We start from the raw sequence: 25,546 nt of genomic DNA on the forward strand, positions 1-25,546 counted from the left end.
AAATTTGGATGGATTTTGACCCAGTTTGTTTGATCAATAAATGTCAGAAAATTGATTTTTTTTTTTTTTACAGACAACAATGAAGCAGGTAAATCAATGCAACGCACACTTAGAATCATAGGGTTGGAAGAGACCTCAGGAGCTCATCAGTTCCAAACCCCTGCCCTAAGCAGGATCAACCCCAACTAAATCAGGGTATGTCTACACTACAAAGTTAATTCAAACTAACAGACGTTAGTTCGAATTAACTTTAATAGCAGCTATACATGCAAACCGCTAGTTTGAATTTAATTCGAACTAGCGGAGCGCTTAATTCGAACTAGATAAACCTCATTCTACGAGGAGTAATGCCTAGTTCGAATTAAGTAGTTCGAATTAAGGGCTGTGTAGCCACTTAATTCAAACTAGTTGGAGGCTAGCCCTTCCCAGGCTGCCCTGGTGGCCACTCTGGGTCAAACCAGGGAAACTTTTCTGCCCCCCTTCTGGCCCTTATAGAGGCACGGTCTGGCTACAGTTCCCGTGCCAGTTGCAAGCCTGCCAGCACCCAGCCAACAGACCCTGCACCTGGCACGGCATGAGCCAGCTACCCACTGCCACCCAGCCCTCTGCCTCTCCCCAGGATCAGGCTGGCAGCTCCCAGGAGCCTGCCCGGGGCCGCAAGAGATGGGCGCCCGCCTGGTCTAGTGTGGACCTCATCCAGGTTTGGGGGGAGGCCTCCAACGTCCACGACCTCCGCACTAGGCACAGGAATGCGGCCGTCTAGGGCAGGATAGCTGCCAGCCTGGCCACCAAAGGCCACATGTAAACCCAGGAGCAGGTTTACATGAAAAACTAGTTGGTCCAGTGAGACCCCCCGACCCTGAGCTCAGAACATAAGAACGGCTGTACTGGGTCAGACCAAACGTCCATCTAGCTCAGTAGCCTGTCTGCCGACAGCAGCCAGCACCAGGTACCCCAGAGAGGATGTACTGCAGACAATGACCAAGCCATTTGTCTCGTGCCATCCATCTCCAGCCTTCCACAAACAGAGGCCAGGGACACTGTTCTTACCCCCTGGCTAATAGCACTCCATGGACCCAACCTCCATGAATGTATCTAACTTCTCTTTAAATACTGTTATAGTTCTAGCCTTCACAGCCTCCTCTGGCAAGGAGTTCCACAGGTTGACTATATGCTGTGTGAAGAAGAACTTTTGCTTATTAGTTTTAAACCTGCTGTCCATTCATTTAATTTGGTGTGCTCTAGTCCTTCTAGTATGGGAACTTATGAAGAACTTTTCTTTATGCACCCTCTCTACACCACTCATGATTTTATAGACCTCTATTATATCCCCCCTCAGTCTCCTCTTTTCTAAGCTGAAAAGTCCCAGTCTCTTTAGCCTCTCTTCATATGGGACCTGTTCCAAACCCCTCATCATTTTAGTTGCCCTTTTCTGAACCCTTTCCAAGGCCAAAATATCTTTTTTGAGGTGAGGAGACCACATCTGTACACCGTACTAAAGATATGGCGTACCATAGTTTTATACTTCCCCTCCTCCTTCTTCCCCTGGCTTCCCCCTTCCAGCTCCCTCCTCTCAGGTTTCCCCCTCCACTCTTCCACCCTCTCTCTTCCCCCTCCCACCTCCATTTTCCAGTCTCCCCAGAGGTTAATTCCCCCCCCAGCTCCAGTTTTGTTAAATAAAGAGAGTTTCTATGTTTGAACATACGTGTTCTTTATTTTTTACATCAGGAAGGGGGGCTAGGAAGGGGAAAGGGAGGAATGGGGCACGAGCCCCCGATGAGGAGGACTGGAGTGGCTCTGCGGGTTCCTCGGGGTGGAAGCTCTCTTGCAGGGCCTCCTGGATCCTGACAGCCCCCTGATTGACCCCCCCGGATAGCAGCCTGTGGCAAGTGCTGCCGGGCTGATGGCAGAGTGCTGTGATGTCCTGAGTGAGGGCACTCAGGGCACTCCAAGTCAGGACTGCTTTGCTGTCCCTCATCGAGGTAGATAAGCAAGTGAGGAACCCTGAGAACTGTCTGTCCGGGGTGGGAGTCGGGTCCCTTTAAGCACAGCTCTCGGCTAGCCTGAGGCAGCAGCTCCACACTCTGGGTACGTCTAAACTACATGGCTCCGTCGACGGAGCCATGTAGATTTGTTGTTTTGGCAAAGTCAAATGAAGCCGCGATTTAAATGATCGCGGCTTCATTTAAATTTACATGGCTGCCGCGCTGAGCCGACAAACAGCTGATCAGCTGTTTGTCCACTCAGTGCGCTAGTCTGGACGCTCCCCTGTCGACATCAAAGCCCTTTGTCGGCAGCCCCGGTAAACCTCATCCCACAAAGAATAATGGGGCTGCCGACAAAGGGCTTTGATGTCGGCAGGGGAGCGTCCAGACTAGCGCGCTGAGCGGACAAACAGCTGATCAGCTGTTTGTCAGCTCAGCGCGGCAGCAATGTAAATTTAAATGAAGCCACGATCATTTAAATCGCGGCTTCATTTGACTTTGCCTATGTGTCTAATCTACATGCCTCTGCCGACAGCCTTAACTTCGGATCCGGCCAGCCTTAACTTCAGTTCAGGGTCCACTCAATGTGGACATGCTATTTCGAATTAGCAAAACGCTAATTCGAATTAGTTTTTAGGTCTAGATGCACTAGTTCGAATTAGCTTAGTTCAAATTAACTAATTTGAGTTAAGTAAGTTCAAATTAGTGCTGTAGTGTAGACATACCCTCATTCCATCCAGGGCTTTGTCAAGCCGAGACTTAAACACCTCGAGGGATGGAGATTCCACCACCTCCCTAGGTACCCCATTCCAGTGCTTCACCACCCTCCTAGTGAAATAGTTTTTCCTAATATCCAACTTAGACTTCCCCCACTGTAACTTGAGACCATTGCGCCTCATTCTGTCATTTGTCACTACTGAGAACAGTCTCTCTCGATCCTCTTTGAAACCCCCCTTCAGGTAGTTGAAGACTGCTATCAAAAATTCCCCCTCACTCTTCTATAAACTAAATAAGCCCAAATCCCTCAGCTTCTCCTCATGAGTCATGTGCTCCAGGCCCCAATCATCTTTGTTGCCCAAACAAGTCTGGAAAGGCAAGAACATAACAATAAAAGCCTAGTTCTTGTATTTGCTAAAACAAAAATTTAAATATTCAGACACAAAGATATTGCTATACACACTGAGATGAATTATTATGGATACTCAAGTTACTGTTCCCTCATATTTTTTGCTTTCTTGATTGTCAATAATGTAGATCTGGTCGGTACCTACTAGAGCAAACTATTCACAATGTGGGTCCGCCTTTAAGAACAATTAATTACTTAATAAATTCAACATATATCTAGAGATATCTGCTTCTAGAAAGCATCTCACTAACTGCTCACAGGAAACTCTCTACAGCTAATTCATTAAGATACCAGGAGCCCCTTAGCATGACTGCTGTTCAAGTCAGAGGTTGGAAATGTTTAGTGGTACTTCACCTTCCCACTTCCTAAGGAAATTTCTGGATGTATCTTTCCACTGCAGTCCTGCCACAAATGGCATGCGGTCATTATACTGCACCTTAAAGTTGGTGCTACTCTCCGATCGGCCCTGAGAGATATGAGAGTGCTGCAGCTGGGTTCTGTAATTCACCTGCTTTTCAGGGACTTGCATGGTAAACTGGAAAATAACAATGAATTCTGATTACAATTGGAAGCATTTCTCATCATCTAAACTGTCAAGACCAAGAGAACATTTACAATCTGATTCAAAGCCCACTAAATTTGATGGAAAAATTCACATTGAATTTAGCTGTCTTTGGATCAGCCACTCTGTGATTTTTAAAAAATCATTATAATTCCATGGCATTTGGTACTAGGGTGGTCAGGTAAAATCTGTGTAATGTACAGTACTGGAAGATTTTAAATATACAGAACTGGAAGATTTACCCAGCATTGCTCAGGTCCTTTTTGTTTTTCTTCATTGAAATCACTGTTCTAGGGTGGGTCTGGAGATGAGGGGTTCAGTATTCAGGTTGGCCCACAGAGAGAAGACTACCCCAGCTCTCTCTCTCCATAGCAGCTTGGGGCCAGGTGAGAAGCGTCTCTCCATGGCTGCTGCAGGCCCCGCAGTCATAGCCAGAGGAGCAATGCATCTCCCCCTGATTGGGCAGGTTCAGGTTTGTCTGCCCCTTGCGTTACCCAGGCAGAGTGAGGAATGCAGCAAACTGTGCACTTTCCCCTTGTTCCCTGATAAAGGGGAACAGCCAGCAATCTTCCTGTACAAATAAAATGGGTCATTTCAGCTCCCCCGGCCCTCCCTAAATGATGCCTGGGGAGAGAGAGGGCTGGAGCTATCACGGACAGATCCCCTTTTCACCTGCCTGGTGAGTCTGTCTCTTCTGTATAGTTTTATATGACACAATCCTATTGCAGGTACATTCCATTTTCCTGGCACAACCAAGCCCTTACCTTGCTTTAACTTAAAATAAGAGAAAGCAGCATACCAAATTTGGTAATCCTAGCTCTTACCATGCAGGAGGAGTTCTTGAACAGACAGATAGACAGACTCCTTCAAATATATAGTAGATGATTTATGATACTTCAACTACAGGCCATATGAAAAGGTCACCATCTATTCTAAAAAACAGTGTATGTTTTCATGTGCAGCTATTGTCTGAGATTTGTAGCAGCTATAAAATCTGTGCCCCTGTGATGGGGGAATACCTTGCCTTTGTGGTCCACTCAGGCCTACTGACAGACGAGGGGGAGGGGAGGGAGGCAAAAGGGATAGCTGCCCTGGGAACTGGCAATTCAGAATGGCCTGGGGCTCCTGGCTGCTGCTACTGCAGCAGCAGTAGTGGCCGGAGCTGTGGACGCTTTTGATAACCAGTGAAGTGCCTCACGATTCTGAGGGATTACTTGTGGCAGGGTGGGAGGGCGAGGGCAAGACACAGCATGCTCTGGGAGACATTGAGGACTAGCTGCCTCCAGCCCCACCCCTTCTCTCTCAGGCCATGCCCCTTCTGGGAGCAACAAGCCAGCCCCTCTGCCCAAGGCCTGGCAATTCTGTCTGTCCCTTTGGATCCACTGCCAGAAGCTCTGCAGCCCCAGGAGTAGATGGCAAAGGCCTACCTAGAAGGACAGCATCGAATCACTGAATTAGAGCCCAGGATGTTCAGATAAAAGGAGCTGCAATGCCTTACCAGGTAATTCCTGTCTGGGAACAGAGGAGCAAGGCAGAGTGCTCCTCTCTGGCCAAAGATACTTGGAGGATAACCAAATATTGGTTCTGGCTGAATTTGCTTCAGTTGGGTGGGAGAGGACCTAAGAAGTGTAATCTTGAGATATGGCATGAAAATAAAAGGCTAACAGGAAAGAGGCCCAGGGAAATAGCAGCAATGAATTGAAGCGAGTGGTATGAAGCTCCTGTTTATAATGTCCCTGGGCAGGCCGGCATTCCCCTTTGGCAAAGTGGTATAAATTCCAAAAAGGAGACAAGGAAGCTTAAGTGAAGGGCTAAATTTAAAGGCCCCAGAGCTGTCTGAAGAGCCCAGGTGAAGGCGGATAGCAAACATCCAATAAAAACATCGACCACAGAAGGGGGTTCATTTTCAACATTCTGACTTGGTTGGAGGGTTGAGACACAGAAGGTCTCAAGCCTCTGAAGATCTGCCAAGTGACACTGACAATTTATAGAGGGCACCAAGAGCAGGAAAAGGACTACAGTACTGCATGCAGCAGCAGGATGCACTTAAGAGGTGACTGTTTCTTGTCACCGTTTCCCTAAGAACTAATTTAGAAGTTTATATGCATAGTTTCTGTAAAGATCCTGTATGGATTTGTAACAGAACATGGGTTACACAGGAATTACCATATGATCTATTAATCTGTATCTTGCAGCATTTAATAATATGCTTCAAAGGAAAGCACAAATTCACCATAATGCATCTAATTATTCTCTGCTACATTATTCGAGAAACATTTTTCTGATCCTACAGTTTATGTCTGGAGAAATTTGAAAGATGGTTTTGTACAGCAATGGAAATTCTACAAAAAGACTTCTACCTAGATAGTATATGCTTTGAACCCCTTCTTGTGTTAAATTGCTAACTTTACAGATCACACTGCAGTATCTTGTGAACCAGGTAAGCTTTTTTCAGATGGGCAAATCAGCTTACGTAAGCCAACCAAAAACCTAGAAAAAACTCAAACCAAATCAAGCTTGACTTTTTTTTTTGAGGCTTGAAAAAGTCCACTGAATGGGTTCTTATTGTTTTCATACAGCTTTGAACTTCTTGGTCTCAGATGGATCTCAACTTCCACATATCTGGTTTATCTAATCAACACAGCAATTTTACCTTTAAAAACTTTTAATAGGACATATATCCCATTCATGCATCTTATTCAGTATTTAATGTCATGCAATCCACATCAAATAAGAAGATATCACATGAATTAAATAGAAAGTTTTCAAGTAATATTTGTGCAAGGGTTTAGTTCAGGGGTGAAAACCTTTTTTGGGTTGGGGGCTACTGACCCACAGAAAAATCAGCCGGAGGCTCCGCACAAAAAAACTCTCACTGACATGGTGCCCGAATAAGAAGCAGAAGGACACTCCCCACATTACTCTTGCACACCAGAGCCTCGGGGAGCCCAGCCTAGTAGATTTTATGTGTTCTTGCCCTGTGGTGGGACAGCAGGAGGAGGGGAATTTGGAGTGCCAGCACAGGCTCCCCAATGCTGGGGGGGGGAGGGCTCTGTACCTCAGGGGCCAGATCCAGGCATGCCAGGGGCCACATTCGGCCCTCGGGCCTGAGGTTCCCCACCCCTGGTTTAGTCACTGTCACATAAAATTCTGACTTTATACAAATAATAACATTTGATGAGATGGTATCCTTCAAAATAAGCAGAAAAATAAATATACAGTAGACTTCCGATAATCCGGAACCTATGGGACCTAGGTGGTGCCAGATTATCAGATATACCGGAGTATCAGGAGGTACTATAAGCTTGTTATGTATATACTGCATACAGTATATACTGTATATAAAGTGTTCTTAACCCTTTTTATTGTACATACTGTATACAGTATACTATAATGTTTTAGTTTTTTTAACCCTTTTTTACCCTTTTCGCTCAGTTCAGCTGCTGCCGCTGTTACCTTGTGACTCATTTTTTGCCGAAGCTCACTCACTAGGCTCTTGCCATTTTGATGCCGGACTATCAGGAGTGCCAGACTATTGGAGTTTTACTGTACAAGCAATGGAGCCGTCTCACTCAGACTGTTATTGACGAGTGCTCCATCAGTTTGCTTTAATGAAAACAAAATGTTTAAAGGGCTAAAACTGTTGAGAGGGAGTGGGCTGGATTCTATTCCCTGTGTTCTGAGAGAATTTTTCAGTAAGTTCCATTTCCTGTAGCCAAGTTGTTTGCACAGGAGTAAGGCTGTGTCTAGGCTACACCTCTCTGTTGTCAGAGAGATGTAGATTAAGCACATTGAAATTGCTAATGAAGCGGGGATTTAAATATCCTGCGCTTCATTAGCATAAACATGGCCACCGCTTTTTTTTGAAACTGAGCTTTTTTGAAAAAAATGGCAGTCTAGATGTGGATTTTTCTAAAATAAACCCTTTTTTGAAAGATCCTGTATTCCTCAGAAAATGAGGTTTATAGGATCTTTCAAAAAAGGGCTTATTTTTTGAAAGATCCACGTCTAGACTACCAGGGTTTTTTTCCAAAAATCTCCGTTTGCAAAAAGAGGCAGCCATGTTTATGCTAATGAAGCACGGGATATTTAAATTCTCTCTTCATTAGCAATTTTGATGTGCCTAATCTAACATCTCTCTGTTGACAGAGAGGTGTATTCTAGATGTACCCTAATGGAGGGAATCATTTGAACAGCAGAATTTTTATTATTAGTGATGATGGTTGAGATCAGACGAATTCATCTTGACTCCCAGTTCCAGGTTGAGTTTGCTAATGTGGTAGTCAGAAAGAACATCTTTTCATTGCAAGCTGAATGTATTTGACCTTCAAGGAATTGAAAGAAACATGGCTGGCCACTATGCCACAATCACTTTTTCAGAGCACAAGCACACACACTATGCCTCATTCCACATTTTATATGTTGTTTGCGCTTCATATCCTGGCAACATAATTGTCATCCATTTGCAGCTGCTCTTACCTCCATTAAGTAGTTGACCTGAGATGGGGTTGAACTATTTTTAAATGTCTGGCTGATCAGTAGCTTCTTCTTGTTGTTGATTTCATCCCAGTGTTTGCCATAGCTGATTTCCAGCTGGGAGTAGAGCTGAGATGAACTCTTTTCATGCCTCAAATGAGCCTGAAGAACATAACATGTAATTTCCCGGTGTCGTGCTTTTCCCCCTCATCAATGGTGCCATGTAAATATAAAACACTACTAGCCCTGCCTGCAGAAATATCCTTGGGTAGCAGGCAAGTGATAGTAAAAAGTTACATCACAGCTAATGCTCAATATTTATGCTAGACAGAATTATATGCTATTAACCTTTAGAATCCTTAGGATGAACTGAGAGCGCACAGGGTTATGCAGGACTCACTAAAAGTAGAAATTTTGCTTCAGCTCTGTCTCCTAACAATTTAAAGAATGGGCAGTTATGAAGATGTTAATCAGCTAATGGTTATTTAGTTTACATTGCAGCATACTGAACTCTCTACCTTGTGGTTATAGGATGGAGTCTGTGTACAGTGAAGCTCATGCCCCAGATCCAGTTTATACACTTCATTTGGACTGGTCTCCTCTTTAATTTTCTGTCCTGCATTACATTCATGCTGAAGATTTTTTGCATTTCCTGTTTGAGTCAAAACAGGCATATATGTAAATGCTTTGCCTTTCCAAAAGTGAAACATTCAACTCATACAGAATAAATGATCAATATAGCCCTAAGTCTGCACTATAGTTTTCACTTAATGTAATCGTAACACCAGGTTCTTTACAGAAATATAATTACTTCATCCTAAAAATCTTGAGGCAGGAACACTCTCATGGTCACAATGAGAATGCATTTAGGGATTATGGCTTTGTGTTTCTACATGAAAAATTGCCTCTGAAAATGAAAATGTTAATTAATAAAGTAAGAACCAGATGATAAAGAAGTGTGCACTTCATTCATTTAAATGGGTTGATAGTTTGTAACCCTCCTCTGAGTCCTCTTCTGATTTAAACCAAAGGTTCACAAATACTGATATGTATTATTGGTAACAGCATTTCAGCATTTTAATCCAAGTGTCCCATTCTCCCTAACATGCCAGGGAGCTGTACAAGTTCTATAGTAGAGTAGAGTGCATGGAAGTATGCATGAAAGGTATCTAGCAGAGGCTGTTTTCGCTGAGGAAAAACTGCTTATGAAAGTTGGGGAGGACTGGATTAAGGTCATAGAAACTTTCATTTATCCCACAAGTTCCATTAGAAATTAAATCCTGAAAAGTTGGGCCACATTATAGGATTTACTCATGACTTGGCCCTCTGTTTATTTTATTTTCTAATAAAATAAAAGATGGTTCCAAGTTCAGGAAATTGGAAACATCTGTTTTACATCAGAAGGCAAAATTAAAACAGTCACATATTTAGGCTGATATTTGCCTCGGGAAACTCAAGATACTGCTTATGTTTGCTCTGCCTTATTTTCTACAATTTCTTTCTCCCCCTACATCTCAGCAGTAAGAAAAACATCCACATACTAATTTTACTTAATGAAAATTTTATCTGGATAAAACTTTTCATAATCTGAGCAAGCAGAGAATTGCCAGAGTTTTTATTTTATTATGGGTCTGAAAATACTTGGTTTTTGTTTTTAGTTAAAAGTCTAGCCCTTGGAGCCACATGGGGTGTACCTAGACTATACCTCTCTGTCAACAGAGAGATGTAGATTAGGCACATTGAAATTGCTAATGAAGCAGAAATTTAAATATCCCATGCCTCATTAGCATAAACATAGCCACCACTTTTTTTCGAAATGGAGTTTTTTTTAAAAAATGGCAGTTTAGATGTGGATCTGTCAGAAATAAAACCTTTTTCAACAGATCCTGTATTCCTCAAAAAATGAGGTTTACAGGATTTGTCAAAAAAGGGTTTATTTTCAACAGATCCACATCTAGACTGCCAGTTGTTGTTTTTTTTAAACTCCATTTTGAAAAAAGTGGCAGCCATATTTATGCTAATGTGGCGTGGGTTATTTAAATCCCAGCTTTATTAGCAATTTCAACGTGCTTGATCTGCATCCCTCTGTCGACAGCCATGATGACATGAAAATCTTGGCTTTCAATTAAAAAAAGGAATGGCTACTGAGAAAAACTCAAAAACTCAAACCCTTTAGTCTCAAACACCAGAAGACATAAAATACACAGAAATAATGTATAAGTATATCTGGAATTGGTCCTTATTTTTAACATCAAGCTCAAATATATTTGCTTTCAATGGGTAACACTATAAACCAGAACAGTCATTGTAATACACAAACTCTTCCTATTTACTGACATGATTTAAGAATATTTGTGACCCTGTAGGTGATATTCTAATTAACATGTGACTAATGATGACGTTTACCAAAGAAAAGCACTGTACTGGTTTAAGAAGAGTTAAACCACTACACATGAACCAGCATTAGTCTGTCATATGCACACACACATACATGCACACTATGCACCAACTGCTATCACTATTTAGCAAAAGCTATAACACTCCTTTTATTGTCTGACTGTTTTTGCTGTCCAGTACCACTTTATATCCAGGTATTTCTAGTCTACCAAAGGGAGCTGGAGAAATACTGCAATTGAAATACTGAAATTTTCTTGAAATATTTTCTCATTTTTACATGAATTCACTAAATTTGTGCATCTATTTTGTTTATTTTTATAACAGTTTAGCAACTGTGAAAATATTTGCAGAAGCAGTGTATTTACAGCAAACAAAATTTCACAGAAACCACATTTTAAATTCATTTTTTTTTCCCCATCGGAATTCCAAGAGTTACAGTTATCCAGTTGGGGAGCAGAAGCATGCTACAGACCTTGGATGACCACGCACAACCTATAAATCACAAGGCATCCATGTTTTCCTCTCCTGAAAGAAAAGATACCTTGACTATATAGGAAAATAATGTGCAGAAAAATGTGAGGCAATTCTAATATTTTGGCTTTGCTCTTTAGCATAACAATAAATGTCATTGACACAGTACCTAGAAGTCCATATTTTATTCTCAGAGCACTAGACCACATGCTTCCTCGTTGCTGCAACAGACCAATGGTATGAGATCCAAGAACACCTGGAAAGTAGGTCTCCCCTTCAAGTGAGAACTGCCTCAATTTATCATCAACTTTCTTCTCCAGAAATACTAACAAAAAAAAAAAGCAGAGGTTACCCTGGAGCAGTGCAAGATGAGAACTGTGCAGTCAGAAGGATAATACATTCACAGAATCCTAGAACTGGGATGGACCTCGAGAGGTCATTAAGTCCAGTCCGCTGCCAGTCCCCTGTCATCAAGTCCAGTCCATAGCAGGACCAAGCACCATGTAGATCATCCCAGTGTGTTGGGGAAAACACACACAACGCCTTCTGAAAAGCAACCTCAGAGCCTAGTCCTGTGAGATAACAGGTGCCTTCAGCTCCCCCTCAGGAGGTGACAAGGACTGCTCAATGGCTATGGAGCTTTTCATGTCTACAGTAGCGCATTGGTTCAAAATCTGCCAAGATTACAATAACAGATATGTAGCCGTGTTAGTCTGGTCTAGCTGAAACAAAAAACAGGACTATGTAGCACTTTAAAGACTAACACGATGGTTTAATAGGTGATGAGCTTTCGTGGGCCAGACCCATTTCCTCAGATCAAATTGTGGAAGAAAATTGGCATGACCATATATACCAAAGGATACAATCAAAAAAATGAACACATATGAAAAGGACAAATCAAATTTCAGAACTGAAGGGGGATGGACATACCCCACTAACACCAACCCTGGAACTTTCCCTTGCAACAAACCCCGTTGCCAGCTTTGTCCACATATTCACTCTGCTGATACCATTATTGGACCTAACCAATTGAGTTATGAGATCAAGAACACATATTCCTGCTCATCCAGAAATATAATTTATGCTATCATGTGCCAACAATGTCCGTCTGCTATGTACATTGGACAAACGTCTCAGACGCCAAAGAATCAATGCACATAAAACAGATATTAGACAGGATCACAAAGAAAAAACAGTTTCTTGCCATTTCAACCAGAAAGGGCATTGTCTCAACGATCTGATTACCTGCATCCTGCTTCAAAGACCTTTTAACACCAGACTTGAAAGAGAATCCTCTGAACTGTCATTCATGCTTAAATTTGACACTTTACGCCAAAGTTTGAAGAAAGACTTTAATTATCTTACCCATTACAAAGATAGCTTCCCCAATTATCACCTCTAATATAATTAGCTCACAGACATTTACCTCCCCCCACCCCCCTTCTGTTCTGAAATTTGATTTGTCCTTTTCATATGTGTTCACTTTTTTTTAATTGTATCCTTTGGTATATATGCTCGTGCCAATTTTCTTCCACAATTTGATCTGAGGAAGTGGGTCTGGCCCACGAAAGCTCATCACCTAATAAACCATCTTGTTAGTCTTTAGAGTGCTACATAGTCCTGTTTTTTGTTTTGCCAAGATTACAGAGCTTCATGCACTATTACCCTGGTCTACATGAAAATAGGAGGAGAATCGGCCCAATTCCCAGTGGATAATCATAGAATACTAGGACTGGAAGGGACCTCAAGAGATTATCGAGTCCAGTCCCTTGCCCTAATGGCAGGAACCAGTACTGTCTAGACAATCCCTGATAGATATTTATCTAACCTACCCTTAAATATCTCCACAGATGGAGATTCCACAACCTCCCTAGGCAATTTATTCCAGTGTTTAACCACCCTGACAGTTAGGAATTTTTTCCTAATGTCCAACCTAAACCTCCCTGGCTGCAGTTTAAGCCCATTGCTTCTTGGTCTATCCTCAGAGGCCAGGAAGAACAAGTTTTCTCCCTCCTCCTTGTGACACCCTTTTAGATAACTTAAAACTGCTATCATGTCCCCTCTCAATCTTCTCTTTTCCAAACTAAACAAGCCCAATTCTTTCAGCCTTTTTTCATAGGTCATGTTCTCTAGACCTTTAATCATTCTTGTTGCTCTTCTCTGGACCAAGATAAGTCATTCCAGCTGCCCAAGCTAATGCTAGTCTTGGTAGCATCAGCAATCTGGTCTGGCACCAAACAGAGAGAGATGCTGCACTCTCATTCTACGGATAATCTGCCTGGACTAGGGATACGATGAACTATGTGGGGAAACTGCCACTTGGACTGCCTGTGCTACAGATGAAGACAGGAATTTACTGTCAGGCTTTTCGATAAAGCATCTTTGGCCTTATTTCTTCATTGTTGCTGGCAGCAAAGCTACCTTCAGAGCAGGCATAGATCTGAAAGCAGCATCCCTACCACTAGCAACAGAGAAGTAAAAGTTGCATGGCATCTCTTATACCTGCACTACTGCTGGTGACAACATTGCCTTCAGGGCTGGGCGCACAGCAGGCAGCCACCAATCTCCATGCTGCCTTTAGATCTGGGCAGCAGTACACGTACCAGGGTGGCGGGACTCTGTATGTGGGTGTAAAGGACTACAGACAGAAAGTGGGGGCACAATGCACTGCACTAAAATATTTTGTAAGGGGGAAAACAGAGAACCAAAGTGTTATATCTTTGGCTTATTCCTATATATAAGCAGTCCTGTGGCACCTTAGTGACTAACAAAAATATATAGAATAATGAGCTTTATAGAACATTTTAACCTGCCTGGTCATTCGATCATGGATTTAACAGTAGCCATTCTTCTACAAATGAATTTCACTAACCAATTACAGAAAAAGTCTATAGAACTGGAATTCATCTACAAATTTGACACTGTTAACGTGGGCTTGAATAAAGACATTATCTTGCTGGTGTATTACAAAGCCAATTTCTCCTGCCTCTAACAGCCATGTTTTCACATTAAAAGCTATGAATGGGATATATTATATATATGTGTCTTGTTTTCTGTTATTTTCACTCTAATTCATCTGATGAAGTGAGGTTTACCCACGAAAGCTCATAATTCTATATATTTTTGTTAGACTCTAAGGCTGTGTCTAGACTACATGCCTCTGTCGGCAGAGGCATGTAGATTAGACAGATCAGCAAAGGCAAATGAAGCCGCGATTTAAATGATCGCGGCTTCATTTACATTTACATGGCTGCCGTGCTGAGCTGACAAACAGCTGATCAGCAGTTTGTCGGCTCGCCGCTAGTCTGGACGTTCCCCCTGTCGACATCAAAGCCCTTTGTCGGCAGCCCCATTATTCCTCGTGGAATGAGGTTTACCGGGGCTGCCAACAAAGGGCTTTGATGTCGACAGGGGGAACGTCCAGACTAGCGGCGAGCCGACAAACAGCTGATCATGGCTCAGCCATGTAAATGTAAATGAAGCCGCGATCATTTAAATCTCGGCTTCATTTACCTTTGCTGAACAAACAAATCTACATGCCTCTGCCGACAGAGGCATGTAGTTTAGACGTACCCTAAGATGCCACAAGACTGCTCATTGTTTTTAAAGTTACAAACTAACACAGCTATCCCTGAGACTTTCCAGTATATGAATACACCTCTTTTTTAGGCATAGTACCAGCATCAGTGTTTTGTAACACAATAGTGAATGATGGAAAATAGGATTAGTATTGCTTTAAATAAATGGCTCCTTGCAGATGTTAGTGCTCCTAAAACTTACTTTTCAGGCTAAAGGAGTCAAGAAAGATGTTTAATATACAGTATAACTGATATTATTTTTCAATGGTAAGTAAGTGTAATCAACTCTTACATTTTAAAGGTACCTCCATTGATTTCAAAGGGATTTTAGTTCCCATAAAAGCAGGGAGCTAGAACATATGCTCTTTCTCAGCATATATACTGTATGTCCCAAAGATTCCAGATACCACTCATTTATGTTTCATGTACTTTGTCCACCAACCTGAAAGAAACGCTGCATCCTTCAGTAAATTATGCAGGGACATTGAAAAAGCTATCTTTTTGCCAAGTTGCTTAGTGAAGTTTCCTGACAGAATGATAGGACTGCCTTGCTTTATCAGCTTAACCTCCAGCTGGACTGCATATCTCTGCTCTCCACTTGCTGTTTGCAAATCTGTCATTCCCTAAAAAAATCCCAACAATACAGCTTGATTATGTTTTGAGAAACAGACCCAGTATTTCTTGCGTAGATACTAGAGATGGGCACTTTACCAATATGGGAGAAGGGAAAGGATTGAAAAAATTGAAACACAAAATGAAAACAAATTTTTTTGATGTTGTGGTGTTGAAAACATTGAGTGGTGACAATTTAGAACTTTATTTTGATTTGCTGGAATGCAAGCATAGTGCTCTGCAATGTTAATTAGTGTTTCGTCTTCAGTTCTGCTGAAGAGGAGGAAAGTTCAAAATGGCTGGTTTGGAAAATCTACTGTAGGAAAAAACAGCTGGTAAACTATTATATTTGAAGAAAAAAATATGTAACAAGTAGGATTGTGGCTACGGGCCCACAGTAGATGCAGCTTCAACTGCTAAATTGCTAATCAAATAATGAAAAATGTGAATTATTACAGACTAAATCCATGGGGGAATAAAACTCTCAGCAGGATTTTAACGTTAAAATTCTACCCATGTGATTTTTTTTTCTTTTAATAGTTTTAGCATTGGAAAGATTCGGGGAGGGGGGGTTCAGCTCAGATGCAAACCTCATCTTTAAAAGAGGAATATTTGGGACCTTCCTGTATCTACAGAGTTCAATCTAGTGAAAAGTTAACTCTGGGTTCAGATAGATACATGACCAGAATATAACTTTCCATTGTAAAAATGGACAGCAACTGAAAACCTGCTTTAAGAAATCACTTCAGTTTATTCCTGTAGTACCAACTACAAATGAAAAATAGATCAAATACAGTTTAAAGCCCCAACCCTGCATATAGAAGCATATGTGTAGATGGGAAAATGGGTTGCTGCATTCACACAAAGCCCCATAAACTTTAGTAGAGCTCTGCAGATGCAGTGGTATGCCTACTTGATTTACTTTGAGAAACAGCCCCTCAGAATATTACCGCTAAGAACAAGATTAAGGCCAAAATCATTTCACATAAGCTACTTGTGATAACTGGTAATGTGGAGCTAGCAGTGGAATAGTACATTTTGTAACTTTGAACTTTGTCGACAACCAGGTCCAGAAAATGCAATTCACTGTGAGAACTCTCCAGTCTGACAGGTCATTAGCCAATGCTGCTATGGGCACAAATGAAAATAGCCAGAGATAAAAGACTCTGTATTCTATTACCAATCTTCCAAGCTACTGATCACCCAAACATCTGAGCTCTCTTCAAAAGTAGCCAAGAGGACATAAGAGTTTAAAATAGTATACATCCTTAATGAACCAAACCACTGAAGTCAACAGGAGTCATTCCACTGATTATAGTGCAATTAGTGGTAATTTTAAGCAGAAAATCCAAACAGAGCAAAATTGCTTTAGCTTCTATGTTAGTGCTTAAAGATATTTCTTTGTTTATAAAAACAACAATTTAGGGATTATCAGCCAATATGTGTTATCCCTGCTTGAATGATAAATGTACTTGTAATAGAGAACTCACCATTTGGCTAACTGATTATTCAGACACTATTTGGCTGTGTCTACATTGCATCCCTTTCCGGAAAAGGGATGCTAATGAGACACTTGGGAATTGCAAATCCGCGGGGAATTTAAATATCCCCCGCGGCATTTGCATTTACATGGCTGCCGCTTTTTTCCGGCTCGGGGTTTTTGCCGGAGAAAAGCGCCAGTCTAGACGTGATTTTCTGGAAAATAAGCCCTTTTCCGGAGGATCTCTATCAAGTAGGAATAAGGGATCCTCTGGAAAAGGGCTTATTTTCCGGAAAATCGCGTCTAGACTGGCGCTTTTCTCCGGCAAAAACCCCGAGCCGGAAAAAAGCGGCAGCCATGTAAATGCAAATGCCGCGGGGGATATTTAAATCCCCCGCGGATTTGCAATTCCCAAGTGTCTCATTAGCATCCCTTTTCCGGAAAGGGATGCAATGTAGACACAGCCAAATAGTGTCTGAATAATCAGTTAGCCAAATGGTGAGTTCTCGATTATTCCTGTAGTACCTGAAAGTACTTGAAAGTAGGAATAAGGGATCCTCCGGAAAAGGGCTTATTTTCCAGAAAATCGCGTCTAGACTGGCGCTTTTCTCCAGCAAAAACCCCGAGCCGGAAAAAAGCGGCAGCCATGTAAATACAAATGCCTCGGGGGATATTTAAATCCCCCGCGGATTTGCAATTCCGAAGTGTCTCATTAGCATCCCTTTTCCGGAAAGGGATGCCAATGTAGACACAGCCTTTCAGTATACATGTGTCTCACTGCCCTATAAGAATTTTTTTCATCCCATTTCTATTTGTGTATTTCCTCTTAATATTGAAAAAATTGGAATTTTCAGATGTACCTTAATGTAATAGACTTCTTTGTCATCTAGTATCAGCTTCAGGTGTCCAATTTGTGAATTCTTGGATAACTCAAGTTTTCCTTAGAGAAATAAGAAAAAAACACAGCTGTTTTCTGGTTTTGGTACATATATAGGTACATTTTTTTACTGTGTCTTTTTACATTTTTTTACATTAAAATTTGATGCAATGTATTAGTCACAAATGCTGTGAATAATACATTTACAGAATTAAAGAACAAATAATAGCAGAGTAAAGGAAAACAGTAAGGCTGTGTCTATACTGGGCCACTTATTCCGGAAAATCAGCCGCTTTTCCGGAATAAGCTGCGAGCTGTCTACACTGGCCCTTGAATTTCTGGAAAAGCAACGACGCTCTAATGTACAAAATCAGCAGCTATTCCGGAAAAGCTACGCTGCTCCCGCTCGGGCATAACTCCTTATTCCGGAACACTGTTCCGGAAAAGGGCCAGTGTAGACAGCCCAGTAGTCTTTTCGGGAAAAAAGCCCCGATCGCAAAAATGACGATCGGGGCTTTTCCGGAAAAGCAGCCTGCCAATGTAGACGCTCTTTTTCCGGAAATACTTATAACGAAAACTATTCTGTTTTAAGCATTTCCGGAAATTCATGCCAGTGTAGACACAGCCTAAGAGGTATGGAGTAAAATTTTCAAAAGAGACTTAGGGTTCTACAGTCTTAAGTCCCATTGATTTTTCAGTGAGTCTCAGCTTCCTAAGTGGCTGCCATATTTGAAAATGGCACTTAGGCTCTTAAGTAGAGTTGGCTAGAGCCTTCTATTCCTTTTCTGCAGAAAATTCCCTTCCCTCCCCATTCTGAATTTCGGCTCCCAGTGAGCTTATGAACTTTGGGAAGCATGTAGCATTAACACAGATGCAATTACTCCAGCCAGTGAGAATGTATAATGATGTCATGTACATTAGCGGAATGGCTGTCACGCAATTCAGAGCAAACTTGCAGCTGGTGTATATTGGAGGAGCTCCACTGACTGCAATTGCCCTGATTGCTACTAGCAGAGGATCTTGCTGTTAGCTGAAATACCTACCATCAAGTTGGATTTTTTTCTTTGGTTGTATAAATTTGACTTTGAATGTCTTCTGTAGGATATTAAAACTGAAGTCAACCCCAACATCCCTTTTCAGGTCTGACTTTGGTGTCCCAATAAAGAAATAAAGGACAGCTTCACTTGGAAGCCAAGAATCCTCCTGGAAACAAAGAAATAATCATGACATCTGAAATTGGCACAGTATTCACAGTATGGAGCTGCCATATGGAATTACATCAAGGAATCATAGCAGGCTCCCTGCTATGATAGTAAGTCTGTTTTTCTAATCCACATCTTTAATGCTTGTGTAAGACATTTCCAGGTGTGCATTTCCCATTTAATTTAATCTTATATCCCCAATGTTTCTCATACGTAAGATGGTATTAATTTGCAACTAGCTGAATTTTCACGCCTCTGCCCAATGGCAAACTTATGAATTCTCATTTGAGCACCTAGGATTTCACACAGCTCTCTTGACATTGACATGTACTCTCTTGACATGCTGCCAAACTTTGAAAAAATTCTGACCCATGATCCTGGTACAGAACTTCACTCACTCAAATCTTTTCTGCTATTTTCATATAATTTGCTTCATATCCTAAGGCCTGAGATGAGTCGGAGAGGCATTACTTTTTCTGGACAGTCCAGCCATTCAATTAACTAAATTGCCTGTAAGGATTAAAACCAAAGCCAGTGGGTCCTATAGAATCTTCAGTAGTTCTAGGGAAGCTGGAAGGATGTTGGCAGGAAGCCTGGAGAGCCGGCCGATGGAAACAGAGTTTTGAATTGGAAGCAGTGACCTTCCTGTGCCAATCTTTCTGTGGCCAGAAGAGAGCCAGGGAAACATGATTTAAGCCAGGGAGCAGGGCATTGAGTATTCAGCAACATCCATGTCTTGGGAAGGAGAAAATTTTAGAACAAGAGATACGTGAGTAGAAAAGGGAATGTTTAGTCAGATCAGGTTATTTCCTTTATTTTTCGGTTTGTTGGACTTCTCTGTGCTCAGCATTGTAACTACCCCTCTTACACTAAAACTCTCCAAACTAAAACCCAGGGAAGCAATTCTCCACAGTGCAGAAAATCCTCTCTTTTAGACCTTGTCTATACAAAAAACTCTAAGGCTATATATCTACAATACAATGTTATTACAAAATAAATTATTTCAAAATAACAACTCCCAAAATAGCTATTTTGAAATAACATGTCCAAACTATGATTCCCCATCAGAATAGCACAGATCTACATTGAAATAGCATGTGCACATTCATTGGAGCCTGAATCACATTTAAAGCCCCACTGGAAGCACTCCAGGCAGGGCATCAGGACAGCAGTCACTTCTTGTAGTTGCTTCCTGAGGCTAGCTGAGGGGCTTGTGCTTAAAGGGATTCCCCTCTACAGCTGTGTCTCAGACTCTTCACCTTTGCCCACCTCCTTGAGGGATAGCAAACACCACACCATGAGCTCTGGATGCCCTTGCAGATGCCACAGCACTTCTGCCATGGAGCCAGACCTGCTGCAAAGCAGCCAATAGCTCTTATGCCTCATGCTGCACCTCCTGGCACAGTTTTTGCAGGCTGCCCTCATAGCACTACTTTAGGATGAAGAATGGCCTGGAATGGGGGACCCCCTCACCCATGACTGGGTGCTCCTCATGAACCACAGTCCCTCTCATCCTCATGCCCCGCACACCGTGCCCCACTGCTTATGGTGACAGGAGACCAGTACCAACAGGTGGAACTGGATGGTCATGGAGCGGGGTGATGACCAGTAGTAGCTCCAGAACTTCTGCATGCAGAAGGACACCTTCCTGGTGCTATGCAAGTGACTCGCCCCTGCTCTCTGGTAATGGATCACCTACAAGATGAGACCCACCATTGCCCTCAAAAAGCGAGTTGCCATTGACTTCTGGAAGCTTCCCACACCAGACAGCTACCACTGTGTCTGGAACCTGTGTGGCATGGGGAGATTGACTATTAAGGCCATGATCATGCAGGTATGACACTCTTGCTATTGTCCAAGGAAGGCAGTGAAGCACTCAAATGGGGTTCCCTAGGGAAGGGGAATGGTGGAATTTCCTTCCCTGCAGGTTTTTCAGTCCTGCCTTCACAAAGCCTTGCTGGGGATGGTTTAGTTAGGGTTGCTCCTGCTATGAGAAGGGGTTTGGGGAACTCCCAAAGGCTCTGGTAAACCTGTGATTCTACGTTCCTATGTTTTTACAGGTGGTGAGGGCCATCAACATCATCCTGCTGCACAGAGTCATCATCCTGGGCGATGTGGACCCCATCATTGCTGGCTTTGCCACCATGGGCTTCCTCAGCTGGGGAAGGGGGGCTACTGACAGCACCCACATCTCCATCCTGGCCCCCAACCATCGGGCTTCCAACTATATAAATAGGAAGGGGTATTTTTCCATAGTACTTCAGGCCCTCATGGATCACCAGGGTTGCTTCACCAACATTAATGTTGGGTGGTCGGGGAAGGTAGATTTTTGCCGACATCTTCAGAAACTCTAGCCTCTTCCAGAAGATGTATGCCGGCAATTTTTCCCCTGACTACACCATCAGGGTTGGGGACATGGACATGACTATGTGCATTATGAGTGACACAGCATTCCTCTTGCTCCCGTGGCTCATGAAAACCTACCCAGGACAGCTGGACCCCACCAAGGAACAGTCCAACAGCAGTCTAAGCAGGTGTTGCATGGTGGTGAAGGGCACCTTCAGCCGCCTCAAAAGGAGGTTTTGGTATCTCCTCATCCACCTGAACTTTGGCACTCAGAACATCCCCAGGTGGTGGCAGCCTGCTATGTCCTCCACAACATATGAGAACAAGGGGGAGACTTTCCTGCCAAGGTGGGGGGCAGAGGCTAAGCAGCTCACAAGGGCCTTTGAGTAGTCACTGCTATCTGCCAGGCCCATCGGGGGAGCTGTGGCATTTAGGAGGCCTTAAGGGAAATTTTCAAACAAGGCCACCTATGAGAAAGGCCAATTTCCTCCCTGACATAACAAACGTATCTGATTGTTTTTCCTGCTTTAAAAAGTGGGGGAACTTGATCAGTTTTTCTACATTGCCCCTCTGAGCCCTCCCCTGACGATAATATAAACCAGACTTTTTGTTTATGAAACAAACTTGTGTATATTTATTTGGGGAATATATATCTGTGGAGGGACTGGGGAAAGAATCTGGGAGGGGGAAGGAAAAGAGAGAAGGGGGCAGGAAGACCTCAGGGATGGGGCTGGGACTGACGGCCTCAAATGGTCCCACTGCTTCATGTGCAGGGCCCTCAGCAGCCCCGCTGGGAGCTAGGGGGAGAAGCCAGTAAAACAGGGGCAGATGTGGGTGCTGGGGGGTGGCTGCTGGACTGCTCCATTGCAGCAACCATGCACTCAACAGCTCTTGTGTATGCTGCTCACATCATCTCCTGGTGCTGGGACACTGCTGCCAAATGCTTTGTCACAGCTCCCACTCAGCCTGGCGCTCCTAGCGTTCCTCCTGAAAGCTCCTGTTCATGGAATGGAGACAATCCAGGTGTTCCCACTCCAGGTCGTTCTGGGGTCGCTAGCGCATGCGGCGCTCCCGGGGTCAGGAGGAGGAGGTTGGGGATGTGCCTCACTCACATATGGCCCATCTGTGAAGAACAGTGACTAGGGCAGTATTCCCAGGAGACACTGTGCACGAAGCCCAGCCCTTATCCATGAACCATCACTAAAAGGTCTTGGTTCAGACAATGGCGATATGCTTTGAGCAAGGTCATCTATTGCGTAGATAGCAGGCACTGTCCTGCAGGGACACAGATGTCCCAGGGGAGCCTCGCTATCCCCACATCCCAGAGACAAGCAGGCATGAGAAGGGGCCAGACAGGCCCAAATCCTGCAAGCAGGGGGTGAGAGGGAGGAGATGGGGCGGCTCGGCTGCCCTCTATGTCACACAGACACTGGGTCTGACAGTGCCAGCATCCCACAGTGAGAGGACTTCTATCCATGCCAGCCGGAGGAGGGAGGGGGAGGGTGTTGGGAGATGTGAGACGCCGCTTTCCAGGGACGGTGCTACAGGAGCTCTCCACTTCCTCCCCACAGCAGGCTCCCCTGCAGGGGATCAGTGTCCTCTGACTCATTGCACTTGATCTGGAGCAGTTACTGCCAGGGGGTATGTCTACACTAGAAAGTTAGTTCGAACTAACGGACGTTAGTTCGAACTAACTTTCCTATGCGCTACACTAGCGCTCCGCTAGTTCGAATTTGAATCGAACTAGCGGAGCGCTTAGTTCGAACTAGGTAAACCTCATTTTACGAGGACTAACGCCTAGTTCGAACTAGCTAGTTCGAACTAAGGGCTGTGTAGCCCTTTAGTTCGAACTAGTGGGAGGCTAGCCCTCCCCAGGTTTCCCTGGTGGCCACTCTGGCCAACACCAGGGAAACTCTATGCCCCCCTCCCGGCCCCGGACCCCTTAAAGGGGCACGGGCTGGCTACGGTGCCCGTGCCAGGTGCAAGCCTGCCAGCACCCAGCTAGCAGACCCTGCACCTGGCACGGCACAGAGCCACCCACCCGATGCCCCCCAGCCCACCCCCTCTTGCCGGGACCAGGCTGGCGGCTCCCGGGAGCTTGCCCTGGACCGCAAGAGGCGGGCACCTTCCTGGGCTAGTGCGGACATCGTGGACCTTGTCCACGATCTCCGCACTAGGCACAGGAAAGTGGCCGTCTAGGGCAGGAGAGCTGCCAGCCTGGCCACCCAGGACCAGGTGTGCATGAAAATCAAGGGGGTCCACTGAGACCCCCGACACTGAGCCCTGAGCTTACAATGGCCGTCCTGGGTCAGACCAAAGGTCCATCTAGCCCAGTAGCCTGTCTGCCCACAGCGGCCAACCCTAGGGACCCTGGAGGGGATGGACCGAAGACAATGACCAAGCCATTTGTCTCGTGCCATCCCTCTCCAGCCTTCCACAAACTTTGGGCAGGGACACCACTCCTACCCTCTGGCTAATAGGACTCCATGGACCCAACCTCCATGACTTGATCTCACTTCCCTTTAAACTCTGTTCTAGTTGTAGCCTTCACAGCCTCCTGCAGCAAGGAGTTCCACAGGTTAACTATTTGCTTTGTCAAGAACAACTTTCTCTTACTAGTTTCAAGCCTGCTACCCATTCCTTTCCTTTGGTGTCCTCTAGTCCTTCTTTATGGGATCTCAGGAAGAACTTTTCTGAATGCACCCTCTCCACCCAACCCCTGCTTTTACAGACCTCTATCCTGTCCCCCCTCCGTCTCCTCTTTTCTAAGCTGAACAGTCCCAGTCTCTGTAGCCTCTCTTCATCTGGGACCTGTTCCCAACCCCTGATCATGTTAGTTGCCCTCCCCTCTCCCAGCCTTTCTCTTCCCCTCTCCCACCTCCTTTTCCCAGTCTCCCCCAGTTTTTTTCAATAAAGACAGAGTCAATGTTGGAAGAAACGTTATCTTTATTTTGTACATCAAGAAGAAGGGGGGCTAGGGAAGGGCAAGTGGAAGGAGGTGAGGGAGGAATGGGGTACGAGCCCCCGATGGGGAGGACTGGGCTGGCTCTGCGGGCTTATGGGGGTGGAAGCTCTCCTGCAGCCCCCCAATTACTCCCTCTCCCCAGATGGCAGCCTGCGGCAAGTGCAGCCGGGCTGATGGCCGAGTGGTGTGATGTGCCCAGTGTGGGCACTCAGGGCACTCCAAGCCAGAACTTCTTTGCAAGCGGGGCACCCCTTAGAACTGTGTGTCCGGGGTGGGGGTCGGGACCCTTTAAGCGCAGCCCTCGGCTAGCCTGAGACAGTATCTCCATGCTCTAAGTCCTCCTTTTATGCCCTGCCGGCACTGCTTCCGGCCATCCTTAAGCCCTGTTCAGAGTCCACTCAATGTGGACTTACTAGTTCGAACTAGCAAAACGCTAGTTCGAACTAGTTTTTAGTTCTAGATGCGTTAGTTCGAACTAGCTTAGTTCGAATTAACTAATTCGAACTAAGTTAGTTCGAACTAGCGCTGTAGTGTAGACGTACCCTGAGAGTGTAGGTTTGTGGCACTGCTATGTGTTTCCCTGACCCCAGACACCTTAGTGGTGGCTTGTGGTGGGAAGGTGTGTAGGAACCTTGTGAGGAGGAGCACAAGGTTCCTGTGTGAGAGCCTCATGGGTCTATCTGCTCTAGACTGGCACTTCATGGGCACCTACATGCACAGGCTGCTGTGCCCAGGCTGAAAAGGCTGAGCAAGGAGCGCACTGCCCCTCTCAGCCCACCAGCTCCATTCACGTGTATCTAGGGAAAGAAATTGTTACTCACCTTGTCCAGTAACATCTGTTCTTCGAGATGTGTGTCCCCGTGGGTGCTCCCTACAGGTGTCGGGCTCGTCCTGGCGCCGCAATCCGGAAAGTTTTCACCAGCAGTAGCCCCCTCCAGAGGACCGCGCATGCGCAGAGTGCCCCGCGGCGTTCGTGCCTTTTTTGCGTCGCGCGGTCCGACGCACCAGTTCCTCCTAGTTCCTCCTGAAAAAGAGAAAGACAAGAGCTCCGAAGCAGGGAGGAGGGCGGGTCATGGAGCACTCACGGGGACACACATCTCGAAGAACAGATGTTACTGCACAAGGTGAGTAACAATTTCTTCTTCTTCGAGTGATGTCCCCGTGGGTGCTCCACTACAGGTGAGTATGAAGCAGTCACCCTGACAGTTGATCGTGCTTCGGAATTATTTGCGCACAGATGAAAGGACTGCCTGAGCGACTGCTACATCCGCAGCTCTGAGACTGTCAAGGGCATAGTATTGAGCAAATGTGGATGACGACGACCAGGTCGCTGCACAGCATATGTCATGTAAGGGGACGTTCTTCAGGAATGCTGTGGAGGCAGCCATGCTCCTGGTTGAGTGTGCCATTGGTGGACAGGGTAGAGCTCTGCCTCTAAGGGTGTAGCAGCGAGAGATACAGTTAATGAT

General features: G+C 44.5%; 1 protein-coding gene across 6 annotated transcripts in view; it reads right to left on the bottom strand.

Moving 5' to 3' along the window:
• The window catches only part of LOC102446612 (uncharacterized), a 234,792-nt gene that overhangs the window by 105,779 nt on the left and 103,467 nt on the right, over positions 1-25,546 (bottom strand). For all 6 annotated transcript variants that reach the window (XM_075899317.1, XM_075899316.1, XM_075899315.1 and 3 more), the window contains exons 22-28: positions 18,608-18,767; positions 17,548-17,627; positions 15,038-15,218; positions 11,187-11,342; positions 8,668-8,801; positions 8,153-8,311; positions 3,466-3,646 (exon numbers count right to left, since the gene is read on the bottom strand). In XM_075899317.1, coding sequence (XP_075755432.1) covers positions 3,466-3,646; positions 8,153-8,311; positions 8,668-8,801; positions 11,187-11,342; positions 15,038-15,218; positions 17,548-17,627; positions 18,608-18,767 — 1,051 coding nt within the window. The remainder of the gene's footprint in view (positions 1-3,465; positions 3,647-8,152; positions 8,312-8,667; positions 8,802-11,186; positions 11,343-15,037; positions 15,219-17,547; positions 17,628-18,607; positions 18,768-25,546) is intronic.

This window comes from Pelodiscus sinensis, chromosome 16, assembly GCF_049634645.1.
Source record: "Pelodiscus sinensis isolate JC-2024 chromosome 16, ASM4963464v1, whole genome shotgun sequence".
NCBI lineage: Eukaryota > Metazoa > Chordata > Testudines > Trionychidae > Pelodiscus > Pelodiscus sinensis.